Below are 16,669 nucleotides of genomic sequence, written 5' to 3'. Positions count from 1 at the left end.
TTCATCAGCCATTTCGCTTGTATCTATTCCCGAGGACCATAAGAGAAGCAGCGTGGTCTAGAGAATAGAGTATGGTCCTGGGAGTCAAGAAGGACCTGGATTCTAATCCTGTCTCCACCTATTGTCTGCTGAGACCTTGGGCAAGTCACTTGACTTCTCTGTGCCTCAGTTTCCTCATCTGTAAAATGGATATTAGGACCATAAACCCCATGTGGGACATGGATTGCGTCCAACCTGATTAGCTTGTATCAACCCCAGCGGGTAGTGCAGAGCCTGCCACATAGAGCTTAACAAATACCACTGAAAAAAAGGTGAGGCCGGAGTATCTGGAATCATCAGTGAAACTGGACACGACGTGATCCACAGTGTCTAGGCCCTGCCCCACTCGCTGAGCCTCCTTGCAGAGCTATTTGAAACTTCTGTAGATGAGGTCCCTGTATGCAGAGCTCCTTCAAGCTAGTCATGGCTGCCGGTCGGTCTTGGGACTGGGGTTAAGTGAGTTCTAGGGTCACCCATGGGGCCACACTGTTTAAGGGATTTAGGAACAAACTGCCCCCGGGCCCTGCTGGTGCCCAGTTGGGCCCAAGGGCTTTGAATTGCCGCTGCATTTGGCCTAGGCCCCCTGTATATGTTTGGCTTTTCAGCCAGGTCATAGTGTACGTGTTCAGGGAGAATGACCGTAAGCCACACTCACACCTTTCTCTGTCACCTATATATACAGTGTATGAAAACGATGACCAGCTACTTTGGAACCCTGATTTCTTGTTTGAAGAAAAGGTGATTGAATTTCTCAACGAAGCATCCAGGAGAACAGGAGACGAGAAAGGTGTGGAAGCAATTCCTGAAGGATCTCATATCAAAGATAATGAACAGGTACCCGAATAAATGACTGTGGGGAATTGATGGAAACAGATATCTAATTAGGCTGATGTATTTTTGTCATTTTCAGCTTGTATATGAGGACCTCCTCACCCTTGAATAGTTAGGCGACAATCTCTTCCTGCTTAATCCTTTTCATTTAGTGCTTTATTGCTATTGTTTTTGTCTGTCTCCCCCGATTAGACTGTAAGTTCGTCAGTTGGCAGGGCCTGTCTCTATCTGTTGCCGATTTGTACATTCCAAGCGCTTAGTACAGTGCTCTGCACATAGTAAGCGCTAAATAAATACTATTGAATGAATGAATTTAGAGGAATTGCTTTTTTGTTTTAAAGTAGCTGCCACGGGCGGTTTTTCTTGCTTATCTCGATGAATGATACGTGTCCTTTAAAATGTGAATTTCTCATTTAAAACTGCTATTTGGTACCAGGTGTACCTGAGCAAAAGCCAGATGTACTTCACCTCACTCGAAATTACAATCTCTATGGCTATTAGCCATTGGGACGTTTAGCTTTACCATTCCAGTGCGTGGCTTCATTATTTGTTAGAAACATTTGTTGAGCACCTACTATGTGCATCCCACCCCACCTGCCTCCCCTCACTAGCTAGTAGAATCCTTGTGAGCAGGCAATCAATCAATCAATGGTATTTACCGAGGGCTTACTGTGTGCAGAGCACTGTCCTAAGCACTTGGGAGAGTACAGTATAACGGAATTGGTTGGCGCATTCTGTGCCCACAAGGAGTTTACAGTCTAGAGGGACTGACGGAAGAAATGTTATCATACCTTTTGTTCCTTTTCCCTCCCCCCCCCCCCCGGCACCCCCAGTCTGGTAAAGTGAATTGTAAGAGTTTACAGAGGCCACACTGACAATATTCCCGCCTTCCATTGTAGTGCATGGGATGGTCAGGGCTTGGGTACTTCTGGAAGGGATGAGAAGAGGCAAGACTTCAGACCCTCCAAAAAGGCACAGGCTCTGGTTGAGGAGCAGCTGTTATTATTTCATGCTCCTGTGAGAGGTCTACCCCTTTAAGCGCTTGCTACTCACCCCACCACAGCCCTGGTGTCCATTTCCTTATACTGTCCCATTACCCCCATCTGTAATTCATTTTTGTGTGTCTTGCCCCCTCTAGGCACAAGCGCCTTGTGGGCAGGGAATGTGTTTACCAACTCTATTGAATTGTACTCTCCAAAACGCTTAGTGCCATGCTGTGCATGCAGTTCGTGCTCAGTAAATATCATTGATTGAGTCACGTTTTCTAAGGCGGAATGAACCTTTTTTTAAAAAAAAAATTCCCATCCTTCCCTCCTTTATAGAAGAACTCTCTTAGGCAGTTTATCCTCCTTTCTGGATGAACGAAACCACCCCCTACCTCTCCCCTTTTTCCTGGTACTTTGGTGCCCCTTTCTGCCTTTTGGCTCGGGAAATGGGTGTTCCGTGAGACTCGGTGTGGTGGCCCTGCAGGCGTGTCCAAAGCCCTTTTCCAGCTTGCAGTTGGCCTGCCTCAAAATCCTTGAGGGTATCTATCCGGGTTGTAAGAAAAGAATCGAATCAGATCAGTTCCGCGGTTTAAAAGCCGGAGGCTGTGGAGTCGTGGATGCATTTGGCTGCCACATTGTCTGTGGTTTCAGAATAAGCCATTTAGTTGGGTTGGGGCACTTACTGTCTCTCAAACTGTTCAGATGCTAACGTGGGAATGTGTTTTTAGGAGGGGAATTGTGGTTCCGCTTCTCCCTATTTGCTCTGTTCAGAAGCTCTCTACAGTTCTGTTTGAGAACTTGGTGTTCAAGTTTTACTCTTTGCACTGGTTTTTCTTCTGGGAAAGATTAAAGAGTTTTCCAGAACACAGGGCCAGTTTCATAACCATTTAGCAATTGTTGAGCTATTCGTCATATATTCCAGGTCAAGCATTTCATTAAAGCCTTTTATCTCTCTAGGCATTGTATGAATTGGTTAAGTGCAATTTTGATACAGAAGAAGCACTGAGAAGATTAAGATTTAACGTAAAAGCAGCGAGAGGTGAGCACACATTTAAATTAGTACTTTTCGGTATTGATTCCTTTTCCTCCAAGTTCTTTTTGCCCGGGTTTCAAAATTGAGTCGGATCAGCTATATTGGTAAGAGTAGTAATTGGATGATTCTCCTAATCTGTTGTTTCCCAGTGCTTTTGAAGCGTATTTTGCCTTCAGCTTCAAGATCACCCATCACATTCTGAAGCATAGTAACACCGTCCAGGTAGAACAGGATCGTCCATACCACTCCCGCCTTGACCTTTCATACCATCGTGTAGTAGCTTAAGGATCTTACTGAGGTTTTTCGGGACTCACAGATTTGCTCAACAGTTGTCCGAGCCCCGGTCTGATGATGGTGTCAAAATACAAGTGCCAGGTTATGTCCATCATGCTGCCTTTTGGTGTGAAGCCGTAATTGGGATTCACATCGGGGCCGAGAAGCAGCTTGGCTTAGTGGATAGAGTGTAGGCCGGGAGTCAGAAGGACCTGGGTTCTAATTCTGGCTCCGCTGTTTGTCTGCTCTGTGACCTTGGGCGAGTCACATCACTTCTCTGTGCTTCAGTGACCTCATCTGTACAATGGGGATTAAGACCCTGAGCCCCATGTAGGACGGGACTTTGTCCAAACTGACCACCTTGTTTTTACCCCGGTGCTTAGTATAGTGCTCTGCGCACAGTAAGCCCTCAATAAATACGATTCAGTGAAGAAATTTTAAAAAAGGCAGTGTGCCCAGGAAACTGTTCTTAAAGTGTCCATTAAGAAGGATTCTGGTGAGAATCTTTCCAGTAATGGAAAGCAGTGAGATTACCCAGTAGTTTCCACTGTCTGCTCCCTCTCCTTCTTGGAGATGGTGATCATGGTGACCTTTGTTGTCTTTTTGCGTTTCCTCAGAGGAAAATCTCAGGCAGGCAACTTACAGATTCAGTCCCCACCTTGTTTGTAGATTTCTGCCAAAAGTCTTTGAGACAGTGGTTTAGGAATTACGAAATAAAAGACTGTTCTTACAGTACCTACGCAAGAAGATATGCAAATGAGATTGTACATTTGCAGATTCAGCACCATGCCATGGAGTCACAATAAATCTCAAGAAAACTGCAGTTACCAGACGGCAGCCGGAAGCCCTACCCACAAAGACTTTCATAGACAATACAGAACTCTGTCGTCTTACCAGCTCTGCTACCTAGGCATTATGTTAAATAGCTAGGGTACTTGTTAAGTGCTTACTCTTGCCAAGCACTGTATTAATCGCTGAAGTAAATAGAAGATAATTGGGCCCCTGTTCCCCACCGGTCTTACAGTCTAAGCAGGAGGGAGCAGGTTTGAATTCCCATTTTACAGACAAGAATTCCCATTTTACAGCATTGTCTATAAAACTAGTTGAAGCCCAGAGAAGCGAGGTGACTTGCTTGACAAGGGTCACGCAGGAGATAAGTGGCAGAGTCAGGATTAGGACCCAGATCCTCTGACTCCCAGGCCTGGGCTCTTTCCACTAGGCAATGCTACTTCTCCCAACAATTTCATGGAAGGTAAAGATTGAAAAGAATCAAAAGGCGAGCCTGGCTTTCAGAAACAATGCAAGGTGGAGTTTGGCGACATTGAGGTGTGAAACTCCATACCATATTCAAGACGCCTTGAATATTTTTTCTAGCGAACCCTGTGAGCCCTACTCGGCAGCCGAAAGTAGGCCAGGAAAGACATTCTGGAACAGAGGCAGTTTTAAGCCGTAGTGTTCAACAGTCCCCACAATAGCAAGGCTTTGCAGGAAAATACTCTGGAAACAGTCTCAAACAACGCAAAGACTACTAGCGTGTTGTTAGGAGACCAGTGCAGCAGATAGACAGGCAATCACAAGCATTTGTTTTCCTCAGGGAAAGGTCTGGTCAAGATTGGAATCCAACAGGCAGGATTATTGTGATTAATAGTAGTGATAATAATAGTGGTATTTTAAGTGCTTACTGTGTGCCGAGCACTGTACTAAAGCACTGGGTAGTTGTTACAAGATAGGTCAGACACCACACTGGGCTTGCAATGTAGAGTTGGAGAAAAGATATTGAATCCCCATTTTACCGAGGAAGAAATTGAGGCACAGAGAAGTTAAGTGACTTTCCCAAAGTCAGAGCAGACAAGTGGCAGAGGTGGAATTAAAAGCCAGGTCTGCATGGCTTAGTGGATGGAGCGTTCTAATCCCGGCTCCACCATTTGTCTGCTGTGTGATCTTGGGCAAGTCAAACAGTAAGCTCTGCACAGAGTGAGTGCTCAATAAATATGATTGAATAAAAGTCACTTCAATTCTCTGGGCCTCAGTTTCCTGACAGTTACTCTCCCCCTTCAAAGTCTTATTGAAGGCACGACTCCTCCAAGAGGCCTTCCCTGACTAAACTCTCCTTTCCTTTTCTCCCACTCCCTTCTGTGTCATGCTGACTTGCTCCCTTTATTCATCTTCCCCTTCCCAGCCCCACAGCACTTTTGTCCATATCTGTCATTTCTGTTCATGTCTCTCTCCCCCTCTATGTCCATATCTGTCTTGTATTTATTTCCATTAATGTCTGTCTCCCCCTCTAGACTATAAATTTGTAAAATGGGAATTGAGACTGTGAGCCCCATGTGGGAGAGGAACCTGTGTCCAATCCGATTTGCTTATATCCACTCCAGCACTTAGTATAATGCCTGGCACAAAGTAAGTGCTTAACAAATACCACAATTATTATTCATTATTATCATTATTATTATTATTATAAAAGGACCTGGGTTCTAATCCCAGCTCCACCGCTGGTTTGCTATGGCACCTTGGGCAAGTCGCTTCACTTCTCCTTGCCTCAGTTCCCTCATCTGCAAATGGGGATTCAATATCTGTTCTTTTTGCTTAGCATGTGAGTCCCCAGTGGGACTTTTTATCTTCTATCTAACCCAGAATAGTGCTTGACACATAGTAAGCGCTTAACAAAGCAGAAGGGCGTGTTGGTCTCTGAAGAAATCCAGTGTGAGTCCCACCTTTGAATTCACAATGCAGTTGTCAAACGAGGAGTTTGGGGTGGTTTCTGTGCCACCTATGAGGCCTCGTGGGTAGCAAGGTGCAGGCCCTACCACCAGCATTCCCTCAAACAAGAGCCCCGGCAGAGAGAGGCAGCCATGGGTACACTATTCTGAGAGCTCCTCTCAAAATTGCAGTTCATACGTGTGCATGTTTACACACATCAAAAATACACACTTTCCTTAAGCCACACTGCTTTTCTACAAGCCAAGCTACAGACATGGACTATATCTAACCTGATTATCTTATATCTACCCCAGCGCTGAGAACAGAGGCTGACATATAGTAGGCGCTTTACCAAACACCATAAAAAGCCAAAACCCTTCAGGTTTCCTCTTTGTCATACTGATTCTGAGTCTTTGTCCTGTAATCGAGGCTCTGGTGAACCCTCACCGTTCACACCCTGTGGCTTCCTTTTAAATCCTTAGGATAATAAACACTTAAACTATAATTATGGGCCAAGGATGGAGGGTTAGCTATATGATCATCAAGTTGGTCACTGGCCCTGTCCCGCCTGGGGCTCACAGACCTCAAATGCCCATCTTTCATATCTTGTATCTCCACTCTTGGAGACATAGAGTCTTAGAACTTCCTCCAGTGCCAGTCTTGAAAGTAGGGGTCTTTCAGTGTTTCTAAAGATCCCCAGGAACATTTCTTTTTACACAGTTATTCAGTTAGACATCCTTCTTAGAACAGAACTTGTGTAAGCAAGATTAAGAATAAAACAGCCATTTCACACTACAAACAATGTGGGGATGTCCATATTTTAGATTTCACTGGGTTTAATTCAGAATTTCTCTCTCAGTCTCCCCAGAAGAACAGATTTTAATAGGAAGAACAGGTTTTAATAGGGTCTCGTGGATCCCATATTGGCATTCAAAAAATACTGAAATCTTTGTTGTTTCAGAGGAACTCTCTGTTTGGACAGAAGAAGAATGTAGAAATTTTGAGCAGGGATTAAAGGCATATGGAAAAGATTTCCATTTGATTCAAGCTAATAAGGTAAGTGACAATAAAATATTCTTACTTCGTTGACTAAATTTTTAAAAAAATCATTTAATTAGACTGTGAACCCTATGTGGGACACGGACTGTGTCCAATCTGATTATTTTATATCTACTCCAGTGCTTAGAACAGGGCTTGGCACATAGTAAGCACTTTAACAAGTCTTGTTTTATGCCATCGAGTCATTTCCGACCCATAGCGACACATCTCTCCCAGAACACCCCACCTCCATCTGCGATCATTCTGGTAGGGGATTCATAGTGTTTGCTTGGTAAAAATAGGGAAGTAGTATCCTGATAGTAGTAACAGTCAGTTCCTACTTAGAACACAGAGCCTGGGAGTCAGAAGGACTGGGTTCTAATCTCGGCTCTGCCCCTTGTCTGCCGGGTGACCTTGGCCAAGTCTCTTCACTTCTCTGGGTTATAGTTACTTCATCTGTAAAATGGAGATTTAAGACTGTGAGCCCCATGTGGGACAGGGACTGCATCCAGCCTGATTAGCTTAAATCTACCCCAGCCCTTAACAGTGCCTGGCCCATAGTGAACACTTAACAAAGACCATTAAAAAAAAATTATATATATATATATATGTTGGAAGGGGAATGGGAGAAGTGTGAGCAAAAAGATGACAGCCCTTTTGAGTTGTCTTGAAGATTGAGTGGGGTGAGAGTGTCATATGAAAACAAACATACTTTAATGGTTGAGGTCCCATTTAATTTCATTTCAAAATTTAGACATCAAAATACTTTCAGTTCTTTTTTTAATGTCGCAGTGCAGTTTATGAATACGAATGTCAAGTTTGGCATTTAAGGCAAAGTTTTTTTGGACTACTGTTTTCACTGTCATTTACTTTTTAGTAAAATCGCTGTAATTTCCCCTTCCTGTTATATGTAAATTTTTTCCAGATAACTTAGGCTGACCTATTTCTTACATGTATAAGAGAAATAATAGCTTTACTATTGCAGTGGTTTGGGGACTAAATTGTGGATAAACTACAGACATTAAATTCCTTACCAGCATAATGAAAGGCTTAATTTAATTCATAAAGTCCTCATAAAATAGTGCTTTTGAGAGGGGTAAAAAGAATCTTAAATCCTGAATTTTATTTCAAAGGTCCGAACGAGGTCAGTTGGGGAGTGTGTGGCATTCTACTACATGTGGAAAAAATCTGAACGTTATGATTTTTTTGCTCAGCAAACACGATTTGGAAAAAAGAAATACAATCTTCACCCTGGTGTAACGTAGGTATTAAAGTTGGTCACTCTTCTGCGTGTAACATTTTTGTCTTTTTTCTTACAATGATTCGGAAATTGTATGAAGGTAGAATTTTTACTGAGTAGGTATTCAGGGTAATAACATTTTCAGAAATCCTTTGTAGACAAAGCTTGAGTATCTACTTAATGGGATATTTTGCTTAATATCTTGTGGCTCCGGAAATCACCGTCAACCGATATTGATTTCACAGTCTTGTGCTCACTTCCTTCCCATCTCCCCAGTCTTCTACCCTGGGATTTTTCTGCGGTGCTTTGTCTTTTAACTAAATGTATTTCTCTCCTCTCCTCCCCCCCCCCACCCCCCGCCTCACTCCCCTCTCAACTTTTCCATCTGGTTATACTTTCCCCACTTACTTTTCAACTCCTCTCAGCCATCCATGTCTTGGCTATTTGTAGCAGTCGAGATGTTCTGTTTGCTTCAGTTCTTGAGAAGCCTTAAAGTGAACGCTTGCACTTGAGTGAGTTTGCAGCTAACATTTTCACACAAAGGTTTCTGTGGTACCTTGGCCGTCAGTTTGTGCCCCAAAATGAAATTGGTTTTACACGTATTTTCCTTTCCTCCCTAGCCTCTTTGACTTGAACTTGCTTCCTGGTCTCTGACCTTGGAAATAAGCAGTAAGCTTCTATAAATACGTATAATAGAGGATATAGAGAGTGTTCTTGACATGCAAAAGGCTAGCAGAAAAAGCTGCTTCCCTTTCCCTTTTCCCTTTCCTTCCCTGCCTCATTGACTTGAACTTGCTTCCTACTCTCTGACCTTGGAAATAAGCAGCAAGTTCTATAAATACATATAATAGAGGATTTAGAAAGTGTTCTCAAAATGCAAAAGACTAGCAGAAAAGGCGGCTTGTAAACTGACCGTGATTACCTTTAGCTTTTTCATTAGGACTGCAGGGCTATGTGTGATTCCCACCTGTACATTCTTTCCCAATGCTTAGTCCAGTGCACTAAACATAGTAAGTACTTAATACTCTTAACTACTATTACTGTTGCTGCTGCTAAGATTTGCAGGACCATTGAATTTCTCTTCCAGCATTTGAATCAGTGTCTGCTATAGTAAAAACATTTTCCATACCGGCGTATAGTGAGTTTTTTCACATTTATTTTTGGAATTCTGTTCCAAATCCACCCACACCCTGTTTCATAGCAAAATCTCTGCGTTGAGAAGGGAAGGGAAAGAAACAGCTTCCCATTTTTCAGCCATTTCAGAAACTGCCCATTTCACACCTCATCACCACCTCCCACAAGTATTTTTACCGAGTTGACTGTGCATAAGTCTTTGTTCTGGAAGTTTTACCAAATTCCATTGAAAAATGGTCCTCTCCCACTTGAAGTCTACTTCTACCCAATCAAGATGGGAAGGTGGTACTTAGGTGACAGGAGGTAGATAAAAACACAGGTCCTTTCCTTTGGCGGTGGCCTTTTAAGTGTTTTGCCTTAGGTTTTTAATCAGTCAATCGATGGTATTTATTTAGCGCTTACCGTGTGCTTAGCACTGTACTGAGCGCTCGGAGTACAGTACTGTTGAATTGGTAGATCCGATCCCTGCCCACAAAGAGCCTCCAGGCCAGATGTGGCCCGTGAATCAGCAAAAGAATAATAACATAATATGTTATGTGTTTTCTGTGGGGCATTCAGTAATTTATCACCTGTTTTACCCATTGGCAACTAGAATGAAATCGACTAAATTTAGAGTAGTCCAATCCTGACCTTTTAGGCACATGGCACTGGACTGAAGGGGTTGATGAAAGCTGAAACATACTAAACGAGTTCTACAAATCCTAGTTGAACTGTAGGTAGGCTTTAAAAGCCCAAGCTTTTATTTTCTAGAAAGCGTAATGGCCACTCCTTCCCTTAGGGATTATATGGACCGGCTCTTAGATGAAAGCGAGAGCGCCGCTTCTAGCAGAGCACCGTCCCCTCCTCCCACGGCTTCAAACAGTAGCACCAGCCAGTCGGAGAAAGAAGACGGCACTGCGAGCAACAGCAATCAGAATGGTAAGCGTCTGGAAGAGACGTGGCCAGCCACGCTCTCCCCTTTCTTCCGGCAGCTCGAAACCTGTTTTAAAAGAGAAATTAAGTTTTTGGTGTTCATTTAGTCAAGGCAGGAACAGGAGTTTGAGGCACTAGCAGCTTCCCATTCCTTCCCCCACTTTCCCACTCTCCCGGGCTTTGAGGGGAGAAAGGGAGATGCTGGGATGAGGGGTGCTTGGGGCCCAGAGTGAACCTAAGCCAGGCCAGGAGTGGGGTATGGTTACTTTCATCATCGGGGTCGCCAACATCATGGAGCATATAACAGACAGGGAAACCGTCTAAGACCCAGGAAGCAAAAGATCAAATACCTCAGCTCTCTGCTCAGAGTGCTATTCAGAGAGTTGAATCTCCCCCTCTGAACCCTAAATAGATGGGCCCTGCGTCCTTGGCTGTTCCTGCTGCTAATTCTCCAATTCCGCGAAGCTAAAGTTTGGATGTGGCCCGTGAGTCACCAGAACAATAATAATAATGATAACACAATATGTTAACACTCTATAGAGCTCTGGAGGTAGATACAAGATAATCGGGTTGGACATGGGCCCTAGCCCACATAGGAGACTCAGTTTAAGTGGGAGGGAGAGCAGGTATTGAATTTCCATTTTCCAGGTGAAGAAACAGGCACCAAGAAGTTAACTGACTTGCCCAAACAAGCAAGTGGCAGAGCCAGCACTTGAACCCAGAACCCAGGTCCTCCGACTCCCAGACCTGGTCTCTTCCCGTTAGAGCACCCTGCTTCCCAGATCCTAGGTTGTAGACGATTAGAGTGCAGTCAACCCTTCCTAAGATTGGTTTTTCATCCATTTAATTGTTTCTCATGAGGTGTGATTTCTTTTTCTTTTATTTTTGCCTTTGAACTGAGTACTTTTTGTCTTGATGGGTTCAATTTTTTAAGCTGAGCAAATAATGCCTGATCCTTTGGACCCCGACTCCAGGGAGTGTAATTTCCTTTGAGACCTTTCCTGATTCTGTGAGAGTAGAAGTTTCAAAGACCCAAACGCTCCGGACTCCTACCCTCCCTAAGGACCCTGCCCGTTCAGGGCCAGGGACAAGGCTGAGGCCTCGGGACGGGCTGGGGTTGGGGAGCTGGCTCCTGCCCGCTTCTGTGCTACCACCAGCTCATCTACACATTAGACCGGGAACTGCTTGAAGGCCGGGAACCGAGTCTGATGCCCACCCCCGTGGGCACAGGAAGTGCTTAAGAAATAACGTTAGGCCACGCGTTGTGGACCGCTCATACCAACCTGTGGCCCCCTGAGCCCCCGGGAGCAAACGGACATTGTGAGTGAGCACCTTGTGTGGCAGGCGGGGTGATTCTTATTCACCTGCTTGGTGGGTGGAGAACTCTTTCGCCTACACAGAGTTGAGCTCCGTCTATAAAGTCGCTAACATTTGCAAAGATAGACTTCCCTTGGGGTCACACTGGAACGAGAAACCCTTCTAGTCTTTGACCTTTTACTGAAATAAGAAATCTGTAGCTCCTAACAGACACAATACAATCATATTGATTTCACATCCCCGTGGATCCCTTGGCCGGAAAACAAAGAACTCCCGCTGAATTCTGAGTGAGCGCTGCCTGGATCAGCCTCCCCAGATTTATGGCCCTGCCCCTCTCTCATCTGATGCGTGTATTACTTTCCGACGCTTCTAGCACTTGGGGTTAGAGCCGGGTGGTTTCGTCTTGCTACCTTCATTGACCGGTGTCCATTCGGTATTCCAAGCGTTATATCTGCCACGTACTGATTTATATTAACGCTCGTCTCCCCCTCTAGACTGCAGGCTTGTTGTGGGCAGGGAACGTGTCTACCAACTCTGTTCACGCATTCATTCAGTAGTATTTATTGAGCGCTTACTGGGTGCAGAGCGATGTACTTAGAGCTTGTGAGAGTACAATGCAACAGTAAACAGACACATTCCCTGCCCACAGCGAGCTTACAGTGTAGAGTGGGGGAGACAGACACCAATACAGATAAGTTACAGACAAGTGGGAGATTCTTCATCAAGTAGTTTTCATCTGTTTTCAAAACAGGATTGCAGGCAGGTGTCATCCCCTTGTGCCTAGTGATCTTGAGGAGGCAGGGCTGGTGATTTCTTTCCATAGGGCTAACGTGGCTTCAGCGGTCACTCTTTCTTTACCACGGGGAAGATTTGGAGCCAGGGCCCTGGAGATCTGTCGTGTCGTACTCGCGCGCATAGTACGGCGCTCTCCGCGCACGGTAAGGGCTCAGTAAATACCATCCAGGGATTGAACTTTTAAACCAGCAGTCCGATTGCTTTTCTGATTCAGGGGTCTCCTCCAATGGGCCGGGTGAAACGTCAAGCAAAGATGATGTAAAAGCAGAAGGCCCGCACGTCAACGGACCGACAGGTGGCCCCAAGAAGCCCCTTCACCCGGACACCGACACAAACGGTTATGAGACGGAGAACCTGACCAGCGACCCCAAACTAGCGTACGTGACTGTCAGGAACGAACCTGATTTTGAAGACAAACACGAGAGACCTGCCAAGAGGCGCAGGATTAGCAGCAATGGAAAGGAAAGTCCGGGTTCCTCCGAGTTTTTCCAGGATGCGGTCCCCCATGGAAAATTAGAAGAGCTGGAAAACAGAGACGACTAAAATGGAGAGCCATTTTTTTTCTTTATTCCTCGGAGTAAATTCTGTTGAGAGAATTTTCAGGGTTAATGGGTTACCTTAAGAAATTGATTTCCTTAAAGCAGTCAAAGCGAGATGTTTTGTTTCTTTCATATGATTGAGATTTCACGTGACAGTAACCGCTACTGCCCATTTTGAACTTGGGTGACTTTTCAAGGCCCTCTTAAAGCTACTAGAGAAGCTCTCTAGTGACTTGGAGTGAATCCACCTCCCAGGCTGATTCCCCATTACCGCGTTAGCGAGGGAAGGGGGAGTTGGTCATTGTTTTTTTTTTTGTTTTTTTTAAGAACGCTTGATTCAGATTTCTGCCTGATGATTTTTTCTGGTGTTTCTTTAAAATGCCTCGGAGATTTGAGACTCTAGAGACGAGCAGTCACCACTTTTCTCCCTATACGTCCTGGATATCAGATGGTTAAGGAAACCCCTATAAATCCTGAAAGTGATGCAAGCACGATTTTTATATAAAGAAGTTAAAAAACTAAACCAAGTCAGGTTTGTATATGTAAAATTGTTGACATCAATGATGTCTGTCCATATTCTTATCTGGGCTTAAGAAATACATTCTGTATTTTTCCAGATTTCTTTGTAGCCTTTGAAAGATTTTTACAGTACTTATGTCTTGATTGAGCTGTCCTTTCATAATACAAAAGCTTGTATAATTTTCTTAACTTGTACAGTTGGTAAACTTTTATGGGAATTGATATTTGAGTCTGTCAGCTTCATTTTATTTTGCTAAAAGTCTTTTTCTAATGGATTTTTATGTTTGTGTAGTATCTGAGTCATGGTTATGGCATTCACCTAGAACTGTGAAAAACTGGTTTTTCAGATTTCTACTTTCTGGTTTGAGAAAGTTATGCATGATACTCGTCTTGCACACACTTTTTTGCATTGGTTAGACAATTTCAGATTTATTTTTAAAGCAAAACAAAAAGCTTAATGTGGGTTAAGTGCTTACATTTACTAAACCTTATTGGCCAGACTCCTGCTCAATTTATTTTTATATACATATATATATATATATATGATAGCTATATATATATAAAATATACACTTCTTTGCATCTAAAGGAGCACAGCGGGCAAGTGGTGAAGTGATTTTGGTTGCCGGAAGGAGGAGAGCGTGCATTCGCAGTCCACGGGGCCTCCCTGAAATAAGCCGTCAGGGAAGAGAGAGGATCAATCACTTTTGGGCGGGGAGAGGGAAGCTAAAGAAGCTTTAAAGCTTTTGTACCTTCAGGGTGACAGTTTTTAGTTCTGAAAGGGCAGCCACCTCAAAGCTTTAACGGTCACGGAACCCAAGTCGGATCTAAAACGGGACGCCGTAACGTGAGTAGTTATCGAGCTCGTTCATTTTTTTTACAGGCTTACACGAATATTTTAATCCTGATGAATAATTCTTGATTTCCGATTTCACCTGCTCGCAAGGCGAAACGTGGTCCTCTTATTTGAGCGTCTCTGAAGGGCCGAGCCAGGTACAAGGTAAACGATTAAAACAAGGTCCCTGGTCCACGACCTAAGTCTGCGAAGCACACCGGTGTCAGAAAGTACGGTCTCTGGTGGTATAATCTCAAATGCTTTCTCCGCCAACTGTGGTATCGTACTCTCCCGAGCAGTAAACGCTCGGAATATGCCACCGATCGATTTGTTGCACCAGTGTGAACCTTTTAATTTTGCAAAGCAGTGTTCAGGGTCGTTTGTTAAAAGCTGTTTCAGACGACGGACAATTCACCGCTTCTCCATGTTACGCTAAGAAGCCACAGCCGGAAAACGGTAGCGGGGCAGAGATAATGGGGAGAAGCGCTGTTAGTCCATCCTGACCGAGCTCAAGGAAAGTTGACCTCATCCAGAGTGAACCGGAGAAAGGGTTCCAGACAGAGGATGGGGCTGTGCTCTTAAAATCACTGCGAGGTTAAGCCGAGATTTCACTTTTTTTCACGGATTTCACTGCGTTTTGTGAATGCTTGCAAACCGATTTTATAGAAAAGTTTGTAAGCCGAGTCTCCTCAGGCCCGTTTGCATGTGTGGCGTTGCACACATGGCAGAAGTATTGCTTTTTTTTTTAACCTCGCCTTCTAAAGTTTGCCTCAAGAAAAAGAGGAAAAAAAAAAGACATTCCGTAATCGGTTTTTGTGGAGTGATGCTCAGCTTTTCTTTGCAGTATATTTCATTGCATTTTGCCTATGCAGGTATTTTACCCGGTGTCCAAAACGCAGCCACTCTAACTTGGCGAGTCATTGCACTAGTAGTATTTTCCAGGTTTTTAAGAAGTATATGGAAAGGATCGGCTGGGGATCTGTTCGTATCGACCGCGGATACCGTAGGTTATCGGAGCAAGGCCGACGACGCTACCGTTCGGAGGCAGAGGCTTCCCGGAACCCTGCTGTCGCGCCTCGTAGACGACAACGGAAAAAGCCTAAACGTGTTGGAAATGCTCATTAGGTCTTCAAAACTTTTCTCATGCAGAGTAATTTTGCACTGTAATTACCTTCTGTTCCTTCCGCGCTCCCAGTCTGCAATTCCGAAGAAGCTAATTAAAAATATTTTTTTAAGCATATTGTGTGTGTCAACAGACTAATTCCGTGAATTACTTGCAGTAGACTGACTCTTGAGGCTTCCCGGTTGAAGGGCTAACGTGAACGGGTTCCGGGCCGATTCGTTAAGGATTCGCGATGCGCTCCACGTCGGCACTAGGCCAGCGAGCCTCTTTGGTCGGAACCGTTAAGAAATCCTTTCGGATGCCAAGCCTCCAAATGACTTCCCTTCCGCTTAGGGACATTGGTTTCTTTTTATCTGGTAATTAAAATCCTTTTTCTTCTTTGTACCGAATCCAATTAATCCATTTCACCTCCCTGAGCTTGTTTCTAAGCGGAGAGGGCAGTCCAGAATGGCCCCTTCCACCCTCGCGTCAAATCATCCACCTACCGCTGGTATCTGAACATTGAAATTCACAGTGGCGTTCATGGGTGAATCCAGCGGCCTTCCCGTCGGATTCAAACCCGGGGTCTTGGATAGCAAAACGCCTACCGGTTTCCAAACGGGCCGATTGTTGGGGAAGGTATCGATCTGGAAAGACGAAACACCTTATTTAATAAGCGCCGCTAAGAGCAAGACTTACATTTTCATCCTTCATTCATTGCGAGCTAATGAGTCTCATTTGCCCTAATCAAACTAATGAAGTACAGTCCATTAATTATCATTTACCTTGTTTTCAAGGTAGGATCGCCATGCGCTCAAGATTCTTACCCATTTCTCAAGCCCTGTGTCAGGTTCGGTGGTAACCTGCATCCAAAGGGGCTTCGTCCTGGAAGGCTTCCCGTGCCATCTGGGTGGGGTCCTGGGGGATAATAATCATAATAATGTTGGTATTCGTTAAAACAGTGCTCTGCACATAGTAAGCGCTTAAGTGCTGGGGTAGATAGAGGGTAATCAGGTCGTCCCACGTGAGGCTCACAGTCTTCATCCCCATTTTACAGATGAGGTAACAGGCACAGGGAAGTGACTCGCCCGCAGTCACACAGCTGACAAGTGGCAGAACTGGGATTCGAACCCATGACCTCTGGCTCCCAAGCCTGGGCTCTTTCCCCTGAGCTACATCTGCTTGGGCTGAAGGTCATGAACCAGTCAGTCTCCATGGCCCTGTCATCCCAGGTCAGAGCACTAAACCGTCCACCCGAGGCCCGGGAGTCACGAGACCTGGGTTCTAATCCCCTTTTGCCTATTTGGTGTCACTGGGCAAATCACCTACCTCCTCTGTGCCTCTGCTTCCTCGTGGGTACAAAAACAAGTGGCA

At 44.6% G+C, this 16,669-nt stretch overlaps 1 protein-coding gene across 9 annotated transcripts in view; it reads left to right on the top strand.

Moving 5' to 3' along the window:
* MIER1 (MIER1 transcriptional regulator) overlaps positions 1–15,433 on the top strand; it is a 63,697-nt gene extending 48,264 nt beyond the window's left edge. For 8 of the 9 annotated variants that reach the window (XM_029082966.1, XM_029082960.1, XM_039914685.1 and 5 more), the window contains 6 exons: positions 722–873; positions 2,814–2,895; positions 6,827–6,921; positions 8,037–8,164; positions 10,056–10,195; positions 12,516–15,433. In XM_029082966.1, coding sequence (XP_028938799.1) covers positions 722–873; positions 2,814–2,895; positions 6,827–6,921; positions 8,037–8,164; positions 10,056–10,195; positions 12,516–12,844 — 926 coding nt within the window. In that variant the 3' untranslated portion in view covers positions 12,845–15,433. The remainder of the gene's footprint in view (positions 1–721; positions 874–2,813; positions 2,896–6,826; positions 6,922–8,036; positions 8,165–10,055; positions 10,196–12,515) is intronic. The other variant, XR_003766016.1, reaches the window with a different exon arrangement.
* The last annotated feature ends 1,236 nt before the right edge of the window (positions 15,434–16,669 follow it).

This window comes from Ornithorhynchus anatinus, chromosome 18, assembly GCF_004115215.2.
Source record: "Ornithorhynchus anatinus isolate Pmale09 chromosome 18, mOrnAna1.pri.v4, whole genome shotgun sequence".
NCBI classification, from domain to species: domain Eukaryota; kingdom Metazoa; phylum Chordata; class Mammalia; order Monotremata; family Ornithorhynchidae; genus Ornithorhynchus; species Ornithorhynchus anatinus.
This window is presented reverse-complemented; position numbering and strand designations above follow the sequence as displayed.